Source organism: Budorcas taxicolor, chromosome X, assembly GCF_023091745.1.
Source record: "Budorcas taxicolor isolate Tak-1 chromosome X, Takin1.1, whole genome shotgun sequence".
Classification (NCBI taxonomy): Eukaryota; Metazoa; Chordata; class Mammalia; order Artiodactyla; family Bovidae; genus Budorcas; species Budorcas taxicolor.
In genome coordinates this window covers 62,217,278-62,234,118 of record NC_068935.1, presented here as the reverse complement: position 1 = coordinate 62,234,118, position 16,841 = coordinate 62,217,278, and the positions used below count along the sequence as shown (strand labels likewise).

The following is a 16,841-nucleotide window of genomic DNA, read 5'->3' as shown; positions in this document are numbered from 1 at the left end:
CCAGGATCTGGTGCCCCGAGCTCCCGCCAGTGAGGGGACTTGATCGAGGCCCTGACTCTTGGCCCCACACCAGTGCCCTTGCCCCAAGCCTGCCCAGCTCAGCAGAGATTGCGGGGGCCGTGGGACACATGGCCCAGAATAGTGCTATGATGCCAACGAGTGGCATTCTATCGTGGGGCCAACCACACTGAACAGCACCTCCCGTCCCCCAAAGGAAAAACCTGCTTCCTGAAGGGCCCAAGGGGTGGAAGGGCCCTACACTGAGAACCTGGGAAGGGTGGTGTTCATCCATTGCTGGCCCCCACCTCCGTGGGCTCCAGTCTCAGGAGGGCAGGGCTTTCAGGAAGAGGCAAAAGCAGTTCCACGCCAGACCCCTGGGGCAGAGCGTTGTTGCCAGGGGTGACACAGGGCCCCTGCCAGCCCAGAGGGCCCGGGCAGCTCCAGCACTGAAGGGACCCAGTGCGGACTGCCAGGTCAGGGCTGGTACGAGCTGCCCGGGGCCACCAGCATGACAAAAGACCACACAGGGGCTTCAAACAGATCCAGGCTCTCGTGTTCCGTCGGTGGCCCATGGCTGCTCAGGGAAGCCCTGGCTCCCATCACCCAGTGCCCAGGACCCTGGTGCAGGATGAGGGCAGAGACATCAGGCTGGAGGCAGCCTGCCTCCTGCTTAGCCTGATGGGCTTGCCACCCAAGGGGCATTTCTCTGAGGACTGTTCTCCCTTCATCCTCTCTAAGGCAGATCTATGTCCCCCGGCTTCACCAGCTGTGTCCCCGGTCCTTCCTAGCGAGCCTGAGCCTGCATACTACGACCTGGGCATGGCTCTGCTGGCATATAGGGAGACCTACTGAGTGGACATGCCGCTGGGAGCCTAGGCCAAGTCAGAACAGGTGGGTGTACATGGCACTGGATCCTGTCCATGTGAGGCCTGAACCTCCTAGGAGTGCGCCCCCTGGTGCTCACATGGGTGTGGCACACGGCTCTGCCCGCAGCTGACATCCCATACCGTTCTGAGCCCCCAGACTCCAAGACCAGCTCCCTCTGGTGGTCTGTAGCCAGCTCTGCTTCAGGGATAGACCGGGCAACAGAGGGGACTAGAAGCGAGGGAAAGGGGGCAGCCTGGGGCCTTCTGCCTGGTTTCTCAGGTCCTCTAGGTCTAGCCTCCAACCTGAGGGTGCTCAGGACCCTTCCTCGAAGGCAGGGAAAGCAGTGAGTAGGCAACCCAAGGCTGGGCATGGGCACAGAGAGGCAGAACCTGGAAGCCAGCTGCGGTAGCCCATTGTGGCTCCCCCTTCTGCTGGGTCCCCAGACGCCCTGAGAGGTGGCACACACACAGCCGTATTGCACAGTGTTTCTTTAATTGAAAGACAACAACCAACCTCAGAAGCAGCCCCTCCTCAAGCTGGGTGTGATGGTTTGAAACCTCCACCAGACCAGAGGCTGGAAGGCAAGGGGAGGGGAGACTGAGCCATCATGGGGGGAAAGGGGACAGTGAGAAGCGTGATGGGAACTCCAGTGGGACAGACCTTCAGGGTCTGGCTGAGCCCAGGGCTCTTCTCTTGGCTGTGGAGGAGGGGGTGCAGCACCTCCCTATCTGCTGGCCTCCGGAAGGATCACCCAGGCTTCGGGTGAGCCTGGGCAGAGAAGGAGGGCAGCTGTCCCCCACTTCCACCTGCCTGGGTAATGGCTGGGCAGAGAAACAGAAAGCAGACTTAGTCCAAGGATGTCAGAAACGAGAGGGAGGGACAGACAGAGAGAGCTGAACAAGACTGGTCCAGGGGCCAGGAGACCCGGGAGACTGTCCTGGGGGGCCATGAACTCGCAGAAGGATGGTGGGGGGCTGAGAAGGAAAAAAGGCTGAGGAGGGATGTGTGTCTGGCAGGTGGGGTGGGCTTAGTGGGGTCTCCATCCTTGAGCCCCCCAGGGACCATTTACCTTGGACGGGAGCCTCAGATTATTTCCTTTTGGGGTGAATGGGAAAAAAGCTTGGTTGAGTGGGGGGGTGCCTCTGAATGGGTATGATGCAGGTGGGCAGGGGCAGCTCTGAAGTCAAGGGGCATGTGATGGGGGCCAGGCATCACACCCCACCTGCACACTTGGGAGCCAGGGTGGGGGTGTCAAGGGGCCGTGAGTGGAGGGTGGGGGTCGAAGGCAGGGCTTGGCTCCCTTGCTTTGCCGCCCCTTCAGGACACGCACCGTGCACCCCAAGAGACCCTTCCCAGGCCGCCACTGCAGCAGCTGCCACAGCCTCTACTTTTTATAGTTGCCAAACTGGATGGCCAGGCGGTCAGTGACACAACGAAAGGTGGCCGGCTGCACCTCCCAGTAGGGAACGGGGTTGTTGAAGAGGCTGATGCCGTTGTAGTAGGCCCGCTTGACCCCGAAGCCCACTGGGCAGAAGTCGTTGACGCCCACTTTGGTGATGTTGTTGGTGTGTAGATAGACCACCTGGGGACAGAGAGGCGTGGCTCAAGGCAGCAGGCCCCGTTGCCCCCCGCCCCAACCCCATCCCTGAGTCGGCCCCACTTGGGGAGCCCAAGCAGTGGGCAGAACCCGCAAGGCTGGTGCCCTCCGTGCCAGCCGAGTCCTGCCTGGCCGCCTCAGGGGTTCATGTGCTGCATCCATACAACCCTTTGAGGGCCTGGAGGTGATTCTTCCATTGTCTGGAGGAGTACAACTGGCTTACGTATGGTTGTCAGGCTGCTGTTGAGCAGTGTTCAGGCACTGCTGTGTGACCGGGTGCTGGGATTGGGGGTTAATGGGGTGGGTATGAATGGTGCTGTTGATGTGGGAAGGATGCCACCCTGGGTTCACACAGTCCTTGGCCCTTCCTCTGGGTTCCCTGGACTGAGGGTCTCCTCCTCCTCCCAGTCCTCAGGAGCACTTGCCCCCACCCCCCAACTCCTCGAAGCTTCTCTCTATGGGACTGTAGTGTGGGGAGCGTGAGGACTGTCTGATGGGGTGGGCAGAGGGATGCGGCCTGGAGGGCTGCAACAGTGCTTTCTAGAGGTGGCAGGATATGGCCACTAGAGGGCACTGCCGCTGTAGGTTGGCAATCCCCTTGCAGGGCTGGGTGATGGATTCATCCCAACTGGACAGCTTGCAAGAATGGCCAATCTTCTGGCATGTAGGCAGAGACTGAGGTCCAGAGCAAGGCCAAAGAAGACCTTGAGAGGGCTTTTTGACCCCCTCATCAAGCCACTTCCTGCCCAGATTGTTCCCAAGCCCCTGGGCCTGCGGCACCTTTGTGGGGGTCCCACCCACCTAAGAAACTCCAATATGTTGGCCACCTGATGCAAAGAGCTGACTCATTTGAAAAGACCCTGATGCTGGAAAAGATTGAAGGCAGGAGGAGAAAGGAACGACAGAGGATGAGACGGTTGAATGGCATCACCCACTCAATGGACATGAGTTTGAGTAAACTCTGGGAGTTGATGAAGGACAGGGAAGCCTGGTGTGTTGTGGACCATGGGGTCGCAAAGAGTCAGACACTACTGAGCGGCTGAACTGAACCAAACTGAACTGAACCCACCCGAGAGACCTTGAGCTCAAATATCTACCAGGCTGGCTCTGGCGCATCCTGCCACTTTGCCACCCCTGTACCCAGCCTCCTCGCTGTCCACAGTGGGGTCCCTACTTTCCCCTTTCACTTTCTCAGTGTCTTTCCAGATGAGGAGCTGGAGTCATTGGCCAGAGGACACATCTGACCAGCTGCACAGCGAACTCCCGTTCTTCTCCGTGGTGGGTCCAAGCACTGACAGCTAGGGTCTCAGCAGCTGCCCCAGGGACATCGACTGCCCCCTCCCTTTGCTGCGTGTTAAAAAAACCTGGCTCTCACCTGGAGGAGCTTGAGGTCTGGAAGACCAGCTGGCACCCTAGACAGCTTGTTGTTGTCCAAGTGCAGCTCCCGCAGCGTGGGCAGAAAACTCAGGCTCCCGTTCTCAATCATGCGGATCTGGTTGTGGCCCAGGCCCAGCCTGGGAAGGGATAGATGAATAAATGACGATGTGATTGCGTCCATGGGCCACAGTGCACTGGGCAGACTCAGGACCCCCTGAGACCCCACCTCCACAGCCTACCTGTACAACTTGGAGTAGCGGAGCAGATCCTCTAGCTCGATTGCCTGGATTTTGTTGTGGTCCAGGTGGAGTTCATTGAGGGTCTCAGGGAGGTCTGCCAGGAAAAAAGGATGCTCTGAGCTGAATCCAGGAGGGGAGACAGTAGGGTGGGGGAGGCCTGGTCCTGTGTGTGTGTATGTGTGTCTGCACGATTTCACTCTTGGTGGAGCAGAGAGCCGAGCTCTGCCCCAGGTGGGGAGAGGGGCGACCAAAGCCCTCCCTGAGTACACTGGGTGGCTCCAGATGGCTCTGGCCTCGCTACCTGTGCTGCCTCCCAAAACATGGGAAAGAAAGAATGCCTCCCTACCTTTGGGGATGCCAGTGAGCTTGGCCTCGGAGATGCGAAGGTAGTTGAGCTTCAGGCCATCAAATGCTCCCGGTTCAAAGCCGCTGTTCTCCAGGGGGTTCCCACCCATCTCTAGGAGAGAGGCTCTCTCAGCCCTGAAGCCAAGGCTAAGCATCTGTCCCCACACGCTCAGGGTCTGTCGCTTCCTAAGGGGCTCCCACTAAGCACCCACTCCCTCATCTCCCCCTGAAAGCAGTGCCACTAATTTACTGGACAAGCTGCAAACTCCTTGCTGTTGAACACCACAAACTACCAAGGGCCTTGGGCCTGGCATGGACCCTTGGGGACAAGGGAAGCCCTCCCAGCTTCTCCCACCTGGCCCCTGGCTGGCAGGCTGTGCCAGCTCTATACTTGCCCTTTCATTATGGGCCTGGGTTTCTCTTCACCTTGCCTTGGCAGCTATGGGGTGTGACCCTAGGCAAGCCTCCAGAATGTTCTGTGAAGCCAGCTGGCTTGTCCATGGCACCCGGCTGCTCTGGCGAGCAGAGCCCCCCTCCTTGACCCTCCCCCTTCCCTGTCCACCCTCACCACCGTGGGGGAGGGGTGAGGACCACCACAGGGTGGGCCTGGCTCACCAATGCAGTTCATGTTGCGAAGCCCACTGAACACTCCCTTGGGCACCTTGCGGATGCGGTTGTCATGGATGCGGAGCTCCACCAGGGAGCTGGGCAGGTTGGGAGGGATCTCCACCAGGTGATTCTTGGAGATGTAGAGCTTCTGGAGCTTCCGCAGGGGGCTGAAGGCCTTCTCGTGGATCTTGGAGATCTTGTTGTTCACGAGGACCAAGGCCTGAGTTGGCACAGAAAGCCTCAGTTCCCCACCTGCCTGCCTTCTCCTCTCTCCCCTTCCCTGCCCCTGAGCTAGTGATTCACGTTGTCGGGGCTTCACAGATGCTGGAGCCCCAGCTCAGCCTTCAGGAGATCTGCCTCTGCTCATGGGCAAAGTGCAGAGTGGGAGCTGGCACTCAGGTCCAGCAAGGCTGCTGCAGCTCATGCCCTGGTTACCCTACTTGCACCCTGGTTACCCTACTTGCACCCTGGTTGCGATGCAACCTTTCCTTACTGTGTTGCTGGGAGGAGCCAATAAGATGCAAAGGTAACAGTCAACAGAGAGAATTGGGCTGGGTGATCCTGTCCTTTCCTGGTAGCTCTGAGAGGAAAGTGTCTGCTTGCAATATGGGGAGACCTGGGTTCGATCCATGGGTGTGGAAGATCCGCTGGAGAAGGAAATGGCCACCCACTCCAGTGCCCTTGCCTGGAAAATCCCATGGATGGAGGAGCCTGGTAGGCTACAGGCCATGGGGTCGCAGAGTCAGGACAGGATAAAAGGAAAGTGAAATAGCAACTTCACTTTCCTTTTATCTTGTCCTGACATTGCACATGTGCCCATGACCCTGAGTGCTCTTGCCACAGCTGCCTCCTAACCTCTCTCAGGACTCCCTGGGTCCCCGGTCCCCTCTCACATTGCACAAGTGCATGCCCACACCCATCGGGACCCCACCCCTCCACACACCCGCTGGGCTGCAGGCCTGCTGCCTCTTCCCAGCCCCTTGGAAGAGTCAGGGGTGGGCTTACGTAGAGGTGCTGGAGGCCTTTGAAGTCATCTTTCCGGAGCTCAGAGATGTCATTATTCTGCAGGTCCAGCAGGGTGGTGTCGGGCGAGATCTCCTTGGGCACAGCCTTCAGACCTGGGGGCCGGCACCACAGTCAGCAGTGTGAGCCACAGCCATGGCCACGGCCACAGCCCCAGAGGGGCGCACATGCAGACCCACACATGGGGACTCCGTGGCTCCAAGTGGGTGCAGCTCCAAGGCCAGGGCTGGACACTCTTCTCCCTCCCCATGTGCTTTCAAGCAGACCCAGGGACACCCTCCCACAGTGAAATCAGGATCCCTGAGCCAGCTCCAGGTCACTCCCTGCCCACCCTCAGCCTTCCACGTCCATCCCCCCCAGACTGACCCAGGTCGGAGCACTGAACGACCCTCAGATGGCAGTGGCAGCCAAAAGGGCACATGGCGCTGTAGGTGGGTGGGAGGGAGTCCAGGTCTGGGATGCCCGAGGTTGTTTCTGCACCCGAAGCTTCCTCATCGTTCAGCATGGGCAGCCCATCGTCCAGGGTGAAGTCCCAGAAGGCTTTTTGCTCAAAGGGCAGGGCCTGGCTCAGGGCCAGCAGGGCTGCAAGAGGCCACAGGGGCCACATGGTGGGCGTGCCTGCAAAGCCAAGGTGAGGAGGGGCCATCAGGGGAGTCCAGCCGATGCCTACACCCGGGGGGCTGGGGTTCTGTGTGTGTGCTGGCCTCATGTCTGTCACACCTCCCCAGAGCAGCCAGACCCTAAGCTGGAGTGGACAGGAGGGAGGTGTGGGTGGGTAGAAGGTCCTGGGCAGGGTAGGGGCGTGGCTGGCTTCCTTCTGCCCTGCTCCGTTTTCAGGCAGGACTTGGCCACCGTGGGCTATGCTGTGTCTTTCCAGTTAGTGAGTCTGCACCCCTCCAATGCATGAGCATACACACACATGCATCACCCCCCTCCCTGCACAGGACACTGAGTCAGCCTCAGCCTGTGTGTGGGGAGATCGGGGAAGCTAGTGGAGGTGGTGGAGAGGGAAACCCAGCCCTCTGCCCCCACAGACCTTGAAGAATCAAGATTGAAAGATAACCACCGGGGCTGGGGTCAATCCTTTCCTGCCTGAGCCCCCTTTGCAGTGCACCCACGTTTTTCTAGGAAAGTCAAGAGGCCAAGGCACTAGGGTGGGCATGCTTGGCAGAGCTGGGCTAGCCCTGGAGCAAAGCAGAGGAGGGGGCATCCTCCTAGCCCATGTGTGGAATCCCAGAGATGGAGGGAGAACCCTGGCGTCCCCCTCCATCCTTGCTGCTCCCGGGGCGCCTTGGCTTCCTCCTCTGGCCCACGACGCCTTCCCCTGACCTCTGTCCATGGCCCAGCCCCCTGGAAAGGCCACTGGAAGGGAATAGGCTACTGCCAGGGTGGCAGGCAGGGTCAGGCTTGTCTGGAGGCCCTCAGGCTGGGAAGCAGGCTAGGGGTGGGAGTTGGGGGAAAGCCGCTCTGTCCGAGGCTGCCCCTGGTGCCTACATCTGCCTGCCTTCTTCTCCTCCAGCAGAGGCTGCTCCCATCCAGATGGGCTCCTCTAGCAGAAAACCTTGTCCATGAAGGGGCTGCCCCCTCACCTAGATTTCCTGGGCAAGCCCCAGCCTCATTTTCCCAAGTATGACACAGGGATACACGTGCCTGCCTTGCTTATTACCCAAGCACAGGGTGTCTGGGGTTGCCCCGCGTGCGGACCTCAACCCTACCCCACAGAGGCCCTCACTTGGGGCCCGTCTTGGACAGGGGAGGGGCTCTTTGGGGCTTCAGCAGGATTGGGGTGAGCCCCCCGAGCCTGATGGCTGGCTGCAAAGTGAGGAGAGGCCCCAGGCAGGCCCAGTGGATGTGGGGCTGGGCTGGTGGCCTGGGGGGCTGCTGCCTTGGAGCCCTGCCACCCTCAGGCAGTGGGAGGGCCTGTGGCCACTTGCAGACCTGTGGGCACAACAGCCCTGCCCCTGGGGTTCCCATTGATTGCTATCTGGCCGCCCTCTCTCGTACCCCTCCCGCCCGTCAGAGCTGGTCACGTGACCTGTCCTGGCTCCCACCTTTGCAGCAGCTGGGGTGGGCAGTACGCTTGGTGGGCAGATGCTGGAGGTGGGGGGTGGGGTGCCCAGGCCGGGGGTTCAGCGGCCTCAGCCTCAGGGCCAGCCCCAGAGCGCCCCCAGCAGGCCGGCAATCCTCTTGAGCGTGCAGCCCCCACTGATAGACTCAGAAAAGCAGCCTTGCCTCTCAGGTCACACAGCAAAGTGAGGGTCCCTCCTGGCTGGGGGAGCCCCTGGCCTTCCTGGCTCCTTTGGGCCTTGAGCGCCCGTGGTCACATTCAAGGTCCCACCAGCCCTATGCTGGTCCCATAGGACTGGAGGAGTCCCCACCCCACCCCACCCCCAGCCCCAAGGGTCTCGGCACAGAGTGGGGAGAAGACCCTGGGTTTGCCTACCTGGACCACAAGTCCCTTTTCCTTCCCACAGGTTCTCAAAGCACAAGGCAAGGTAGGGTGGGCCCAGACTTCCCAGGCACGGCTGGACACCCAGGGCTGAGACGAGGAAGTGAAGGGGAGGGTGAAGGCAGAAGGGCGAGACAGAGCAGGAGGCAGAGGAGGCTGCTCCCCCCTCGCCTGGCACCCCTGCCAAAGCCGCTACCTCACAGGGGGAATGAGTCAGGGCTAGAACACCCCGCTGAAGCCTTGGGAGGCTCTGAGATCCACCGTCCACTTGGATGGCTGGGGTGGGGCGGTCCGGCCAGGCCTGGGGAACCGGGAAGGCCTGGGGGCCTCCACAGGGAGCCTCAGCCTGCGTCTGGGCCTTCCACATGGAGCGCCCTGGCAGGACTAGCCACCGAGGCCCTGCGTGGGCTCGTGGGACCCTCCCTGGGGGCGACAGGAGGCTGCAGAGGAGTCGAACCAGATTCCAAGGTGCATCTGGGGTCCCCGCAAAGAGGCTGAGGTGGGGTGTGGGGTGGGGAAAGGCGGGCTCTTTTGGAAACTCACTCTGAGGGAGAGGGAGGCTGAGGTCTTGAAGGCCCCCAGAGCCCTCAGGGCAGAGGACAAGGTTTGGCTGGTTCTCCCCCGCTCCTGGCCGGGCCCAGGCAGTGGGCAGGCTGGCGGGCTTTCTGCCACAGCCCTCCTTTCCCCACAGAGAATTGGCAAGAGACTCAACAGCCAGAACTGTGCAGAGAGGAGGGGGGCTGGCTGGACACCAAGCCTGCCAGAGACCGCGAAAGACACCCCCAGCCCTCAGGGCCAGAAGGAGCCAGGGAGGGGCCTGGAGGAGGCGCCCAGGACCAAAGTTCCATTTGATGAAAGAGAAAATGGAGACCTAGAGAAAAAAACCCACCTCAGGCGACGCCAGGCCTCCAGGTTTTCACTATGGACACAGAGGGTGAGAACCATAGTCGGTCCCCCCAGCCTAGCCAGGCCTCCAGGCCTCAGTTTCCCTTCATCAGCCTCCCTGGGCATGTCTCCGAGGACTTCAGGCAGCCTTGGGCCCTATCAGGGGGTTCTCTGAGCTCAACGAACTCCACCTCCTCAGAGCAACGGAAAGAAGTGGTGATGGTGGTGAGGCCTCAGGCTGGGCGCCCATGGGTGGGAGTGAGGACTGCCCCCCCGCAATAGGGCTCTCCTTGTCTGGCCCTCTGAAAGGTTGTGCAGTCCTCTGACTGGGATATCTCCAGGTCCCAGCCAAACAAGACACACTGGCAACCACTGAGAACACGGAGGGGCCACGCCAGGCATTCACGCCAGGCCAAGGGTGGCAGGAGCGGGCCCTGAGGTCTGGCAGGCCCTGGGAACTCACTTACAGATGTGTGGCCCACAGCTGCCAAGTCACAGATGCTGGACTCCTAAGCCCAGTGTCTGGCCCCTCCAAGCAACCCGACCTGAACTCAGACACGCATGCCATCTTCCACTCAGCCCTGCTGGTGCCCACTTTTCTGCCCGCTTCCCTCTTAGACTCCAACCCATCGTCCCCCGCACCCTCCAGCTCTAGTCTGCCCTTAGGTGGCACCCAGAGAGAGGGCATGGGTGCCATCCCTGGGTCTTCCTGAAGCTGACGTGTGTGCATGCATGTGAGAATGAATGTGTGAGGGGCTGGTGGCTGCAGTGGGGATTAGGGTGAGCTCTGCCCTGCTTGTGTCTACACCCCAGCCACCCCTGAACCCATCACCGTGGCCTCAGCATGCCTTCCAGCTATGAAGGGAGCAGGCATCCAAGCATGGCTGGCCAGGACGGCTCCTTCCTGCTGGGTCCTGTGCCCCTGCAGCCTTCAGGCATAGACTAGACCTGGATGTGGGCGTCAGAGACCCACAGGGAGCCAGCCCATCTGCTGCAAGGAGCTGGCCCCAGGCCAGTGGCTGGTGCTACCCAGGCCAGACCTTTCTCCCCACAGCCTTGAAGACACCCATCACACCCCCATCCTGCTGGGAAACCTCTGGAAGGCTGGAAGGTCTAAGGGCTGGCCTTCCGCCATGCCAGGAATCAGGCAGGAGATGAGCCAGGTCACCTGGTCTTTCCGCCCCAGAGCTTTCCTTCTGCTTGCTGAAGAAAGCCCGAGGGAGAGCGAGGGTGCTGTTGCTTCCCAGGGGTGCTACAGGAGGCCCAAGTGATTTCCTAACAGCCTTCCCCAGGGCTAGCAGGAAGTGCTGTCTCTCCCATTGCCTCTCCCCGACTCAGGCTGGAGGTGACGCTGATGGAAAACAAGGCTCTGTCCTGTGGGTCTGGAGCCCCCAGGCTTGAATCATGCAGTTTCTGGAAACATGGCATCTCTCAGGCCGCCACCATCAATAGCTCCCCTCGGCCCGTGGGGACAGATGGCCCTGCCCCTCCTGCAGCTGCAGGGAAGTGGCTTGGGAAAGCCATCAGGCCACCCTGGCCTGGAGGGTCCCCCAAGCCTTTAGCTCACAGCAGGCGCCAGACCCCACAGGGAGATGTTCTCAGCCTGGCTCCCAGAACCTGAGGCCCTTGGCTGCCTTGCTCCCTCATGGGGCTGGGGGCTCAGCTTGGGGTGGAGCTTGCCTTCTGCAGCCAGCCTAGGAGGTCTTGCTGGACCTGTGACCTTCAGCCCCTCCCAGGGCTCCCCCTCTGTGTGGTGAGGTGGCCTGTAAATCCCTAGGACCACCATCGAGGCCAAGCTGGAACTGAGACTGTGAGAGGATGGAGGTGGCACCCAGCTCCCCAGCTGCCCCTGTCTCTGGAGACAGGGCTCCCAGAGCCAGTCTCCCTCTGCCCTCTGTCCGGCTCCTTCAGGTCCCAGTTTTGTTGCCCAAATCCGTGATCCCTTGGACATTCGGGCTTCTGACTGCTGTGTCCCTTTTGGGCCATCTGATTCTTCTAGAGGCTGCTGGTAGGCGAGATGCGGGGGCAGGTTTGCTGTTGCGTAGAGCCTGGGACCTCTCCCAGCCCGCTGCCCTGTGTCCTGCAGCTCTGCCCTGTGCTGCAGTTTCTGCTGACTTGGGACTTTACACCATGGACCGGGAGAGCTGGGTGTGAGCTGGCTGGGTGGAGCCCCAGGACCCTGGATGTGTTACCCAGGGAGAGACAGGGGGGAGTCATCAGAGTCCCTGGCACCTTCGGTGGGCTTGGGATGTCAGAGATCCCAGCCCACCGAGGAGCACAAACTGGGCTGCTGAGAGGGTGGGGGACAAGCCAAAGAGGGCCGAACTGTGGCTGGCGCTCCAAGAGCCTAGGGGAGGGTCCCAGAGGGGGTGAAGGAAGTCCTGGGGGACCCTGGGGCTGACAGCTCCAGGTACGGGAAGGCTTTCACCCCAGGACCTCTTATCTAGAAGGTTCATCTTTAGATGACCCACAGCCCCAGTGAGCAAGACTAAGCAGACCCCTTCCCCATTTCCCCCCAGGCTGTCTCCCATTGGCTTCCTTGAAGATGGGATTCACCAAAAAGGTTTTGTGCGTAATCGAAGTGTGGGTGGGCCCAATACATGAGCAGAGAGGACAGAGGGGATGGGAGGGCACTGTTTGGCCCAGGAACCAGCCAACAGGAGGAGGGTGGAACTGGCAGGATCCTGTGTGCCCGCCTTCAGGAGCCCATGCCATCCCCCTTTTCCCCACTGCGGCTCATAGCAGGGGGCCCCAGGAAGGTCACTGTCACCCTCCAGCCCCTCGAGTAGAGCTAAACCCTTGGGCTGGTGTGTCCCATCCCACCAGCAGGGCGGAGACGCTCAGGGAAGGGTGCCCAGCTCAAGGTAGGGACCGAGATCTCCCACCCTGGGGTAACTGATGAGGACGATTGGGAGGCTGTCATGGTGGGTGTGGGAAGACCTTTTCTAACAATCCAGGATGTTGGCACATGGGCAAGGAAGGGGGATGCCCAGACATGCCAGCCAAAGGACCAACGGCTCAGTGGCCTAGCAGGTGGAGCTTTGGAGACCCTGGAGCTGGGGCTGGGGTCCTGCCTGAGGGCAGGGGGCACGTGCCAGACAGTGCCTGGCCCTATGGGCACTTTGGGCGTTGGGCTGTGCCTGCTGTTCATGTGCTCCTGGGTGGCCCTGGGGGCCGGCCACTGTCCCAGGCTATGTCCCAGGCGACCAAGGACAAGTGACCGCTGGGACGGGACTGTCTCCTTGGGGCTTCTCCAGGGAGTGGGGGAGGGCTGGCGGTGGGTGGCTCTGGGAAGAAGGCTCATGACTGATTCCTCCTCTGGGACTTAACGCTGATGCTGGAAGGGACCCTCTGCGGTCCTGAGTGTCTACAGAATATCGCTAAAGAGAGGAGATGCTTTCCTGTCTTTTGAATATCCCCTCTGCTCCAGTCCTTCCCCATTCACCTTTCTGTGATGAGCCAGGGCCACTGATGGGATTGGGGAGAAATTCAGGCCAAGGCTTGTATGTCGTCTTGTGCAATGGTGAGAGGGCTAGTACCCTACGTTTCTGGGACCCTAAAATCAACTGGCAAAGAACTTTCGCCAGACCTGTAGTTGAAGGGACTGGGCCTCAGACTCCTCATCAACACAGTGAGGCCTTTGCTCCAGGGCAAGACGTTAAAAGCAATAGGCTGGTTAATGCCTTCTGTGACCTGGGTCTTTGCGACCTGAAGGTGGGCCAGTGGGTGAGCCAGCCAGGGTTGTGGGGCGGCCACTCAGCTGCTGGCTACATGGTGACGGGAGCCCTCCCTGATGCCATGGCCTGGCCCCTGTGGTTGCGAGACAGCCGTGTGCCTTCCTTTCGATGTGCCTATGGCAGCTGGTCATAGGGCATTCTGCACAAAAGCGCCTCTGCCCAACCACCACGGTGTGGATTGTATAGGTGGTTGCAGGCGGCACAGGTGCTCACCTGTGCGCACACAGGGGCGGCCATGTGTTATCCCTCCTCATGAACCTGAGAGACTGGATGCACATTCCAGAGCATCTCCAGCTTCTCTCAATTCCAACAAGTCCCCACAGGGTGGCTGGCCAGGGAGGGGAGTGGGCACAGAAGCAGGAGACCCCAGTGCACGGGACTGGCCACATTGGCGACCTGAGCGGCCCTTAGGAAGACTTCAACTGTGAAGCAATCTCCCAGGCTTGAGCAAGGTCTGCTCTGTGCCCCACACCAGCACTCTGCCTCAGAGGACCCTGGGCCTTCTGCTCCACTGAGCAGAGCCAACTCAGGAAGCTCTTGCCAACCCATGCCTAGGCCCCAGACCCATCCACAGAGTGGTGAGGTGGGGCTCCCACCCCTGAGTCTTCCAGGGCACTCTGCTATGTTCCTTGGCAGGTCCCTTGGCATGCCAGCCATCTTGGGAGCTTGCTAGGACAGAGGCCTGGGGCCCGGCCGCCTCCCACAGTAATCTGCACACCCTGCAGTTGACCATAAGCTATCATGATCAACACTCGAGTGCCTCTAACAGCTCCCTGGATGCTATGGGGTCAATAGTCAGGGTTTGTCAGTCAGGAGCCCTGACCTCTGGCCCCAGCTCTGCCCCTGACTGGCTGGGCCACTGTTGGCAGTTTCCTGCCCCTCTCTGGGCCTCTGTTGCCCCCTCTGCAATGGATGGAGTAGGGGGTCCCGTGGGACCAGTTCTGGAGGGCAATCTTGTTAGCACTGTTTGGTTTCAGATCTGGGATGCTCTCTCCATTCTAGAGGTGCCCCCAGGTACCCACGGGGTGCGGCCTTTGGGGAACAGAGCACCTAGCCTGGGATCTCTTGAACTCCACCCCTCCCTAAAGGTGCCCATCCTGGAATGATGATGTCCTCAAATTGACCCACAGAGCCCTCTGGGGCCCCAGGCCAAGCTGCCCTGGCTAACACGGCACAGTGGCTTGGGTTTCCTTCTGCACCCCTCTTTGGAGCCTCAATTCAAGGAGGTTCTGGGGACAGAGAGGCCTGAGCCACTCAGGCAGCCCCACTCAGATCCCCCACCCCCCACCCCATCCCCAATCATGGCTCTGTGGACCCACGCCTCACCCAGGAGGAGGTGAATGCAGAACACTCGCCTGCGAGTAAGCAAGGAATATCTGGGCAGGGTGCCTGGGGCGTGCCTGGGAAACGAAGTCGCGGAGCCCACACCGTGGTCTAGCCCCAGGCCCTGGGGATCGCTCCCCAGCACTGAGTTCAGGCTGGAGCCCGAAGGTCTGTCCTAACCAGGGGCCGGAGTCAGGCCAGCGAGGGGGTGCAGGGCGCACCTGGGACTTGATGATGTTCTGGGATGGCTGCCAAGGGGCAGAAGCCCAGGGGGATGTGGAGTGTGAAGCAGGGCTGAGCAAGGGGAGAGGGATGGGGATGGAGAAGGTGCCTGGAGGACCCAGGGAGGAAAAGAGGCCGAGATGGGACTGGGACCAAGGAGGGACCGCAGGGTGGCCATGAAGGGGCACGCTGGGATCCTGCAGCGGGGGCGGGGTGGGGGGTGGGGGGTGGGGGGTGGGGTGGGGCGGAAATCTGCAAGCAGCCTTGGGGGCGGCGGGGTGGGGGCGGGAGATGGCGGTGAGGGGGCCCGCAGGGGCAGGGGTAGGGACGAGGAGGGTGAGTTTGGGGGGCGCAGGGTTGGGGCATCTGGAGGATGAGACAGCGAGGGCGAGGGTGGTTCCAGGCCAGCTGTAGGAACGGTGGGGGACAGGATGGGGCTTGTGGGGGTGGGGGGCTTACCTGAGGAGGGCAAGCGGTGGGCACGCGTTGGCTGGTGGGCAGCCTGAGGCGTCAGCCAGTCCCTGCGTCCGTCTGTGTGTTGTGTCGTCTGAGAGCAGCTGCTCACTCCTGGGCAGTTCGGGGAGAGAGGGAGAGGGAGGCGGCAGGAGGGAGGGTAAAGGCTGGGCGGGCGGGTAGGCCAACGGGGAGGGGACAGCGGGGAGGGGGCGGGGAGGGAGGGAGAGAGGGAGGGAGGAAGGGAAGGAGGGGGCAGGCTTCCCAGCCCCCCTGGCAGCTTCAAAGGGAGTAATTTTCTTGTAGACGGCTGGGCTAGCTGTGCCCCTCCCCCTTACGCCCCCCACCCCAAGGACGACCCCTCCCACTCCAAGGCCACGACCCCCTGCCCCCCACCCCGGGAAGGCACACTCTCTCACTCAGACAAGGCCCCTTGGCGTCTCCAGGCCAACGACAATGCAGCCTCAGAGATTCAAACTTTCCACCATCCGGATGGGGACACTGAGGCCCAACCAGGGGGGCGGGAGCCGGCTGGCTGGCCGGCGCTTGGCCTGGAAGAGGAAGGCGAGAGGGCAGAAATGGAAGGGGGACAAGGAGGTGGTGGCCTCCAAGTGCTAGTCCAGCGAGGGGCGCCTGGTGTCCTGTCCTGAGCCTTCCCAGAACGAACGTGTGGCAGCTGCAGTCTGGGGAGGAGGTGGTTGTCTGGGATCAGGAAGGGAGCCGTGGTGGATTGCTGGAAGGGCTGGATCCACTTCCTGGCCCACTCCAGCCTTTTTGTCCCCGTGACCTCAGAATGGGATTCAGCTGGGAACTGGCAGGGGGCAGCACAGATTCTGGGGGGTCCTCCTCCCCGGCTTGCCTGCCCTGAGCTGAGGCTCACAGAAGCTGATTCAGAGAGGCGGACCCGGCCAGTCATCCTTCTTGCTCCATCCGAGCAGGTCCCCCAGGGTGCAGGAACCGCGGTGAGGGTGGCCACTTCCTCAGCACTGAGGCTGGTGCTGGCCACTTCTTGGAGTAACCGGGTCAGCCCACCAAGTGTCCCATAAAGTGGCTGTCAGCAGCCATGACACCCACGCCATCCCTGGTAGCTCAGCCACTTCCTGAGAGACAAGCCCACCCCTCCTCCCTGTCCCGTGGGGTCCCAATTCTGCTCCCCCACCCTTTTTTGCCCAGTCTTGGCCCAGGGAGCCTCCTGCAAGAGCAGCTTTGGGGAGACAGAGGTGAGGGTTTAGATGGGATGAGAAACTGAGGCAAGGAGCGCCCCTGAGATCTGCAAAGGAGACTCTGGAAAGAAATGAAGGCCAGACAGAACTCCACTGAGCCCAAAGGAGGAAAAAAAAGAAAAAACTCAACCTAGCAGGGGCTGAGGGCAGGTCAGGGAGAGGCGGAGCCAATGAAAGTAGAACATGGGTGAGGCCTCAGGGTCCCGCCCACCTAGCCGGCAGGTAGGTTCTAGAAAGTTCTACCAGGGCAGTGGTTGGGCCCAGATCTCTTTTCCGTGTGGAAGCATCCATTCAGGCATGGCCAGTTGGACCTGGGACACAGCCTTGACAAAGCTGTGGTGGCTCCCTCTTGTTCCCATGGGTGAGGTAGTGACACTTGGTTGGAAGCACGTGCCCTTCCAGACACGGGGGTTTATTTTGCTTATTTGTTTGTGTGCTTTTTTTTTTTTCCTGTTTATTGGTGACATATTGAAATATCTCTGGCAGTAGAAG

The 16,841-nt window shown here is 60.9% G+C and overlaps 1 protein-coding gene across 1 annotated transcript; it reads right to left on the bottom strand.

Moving 5' to 3' along the window:
* Positions 1 to 1,350: 1,350 nt before the first annotated feature.
* On the bottom strand, positions 1,351 to 15,247 carry BGN (biglycan). Its single transcript, XM_052662949.1, has 8 exons — positions 15,133 to 15,247; positions 6,424 to 6,675; positions 6,040 to 6,152; positions 5,041 to 5,254; positions 4,427 to 4,537; positions 4,081 to 4,174; positions 3,840 to 3,978; positions 1,351 to 2,449 (listed from the first exon to the last, which is right to left on the bottom strand). Exons 2-8 carry the CDS (start codon positions 6,662 to 6,664, stop codon positions 2,252 to 2,254), a joined length of 1,110 nt encoding a protein of 369 aa, XP_052518909.1. The 5' UTR covers positions 6,665 to 6,675; positions 15,133 to 15,247; the 3' UTR covers positions 1,351 to 2,251.
* Positions 15,248 to 16,841: the final 1,594 nt, after the last annotated feature.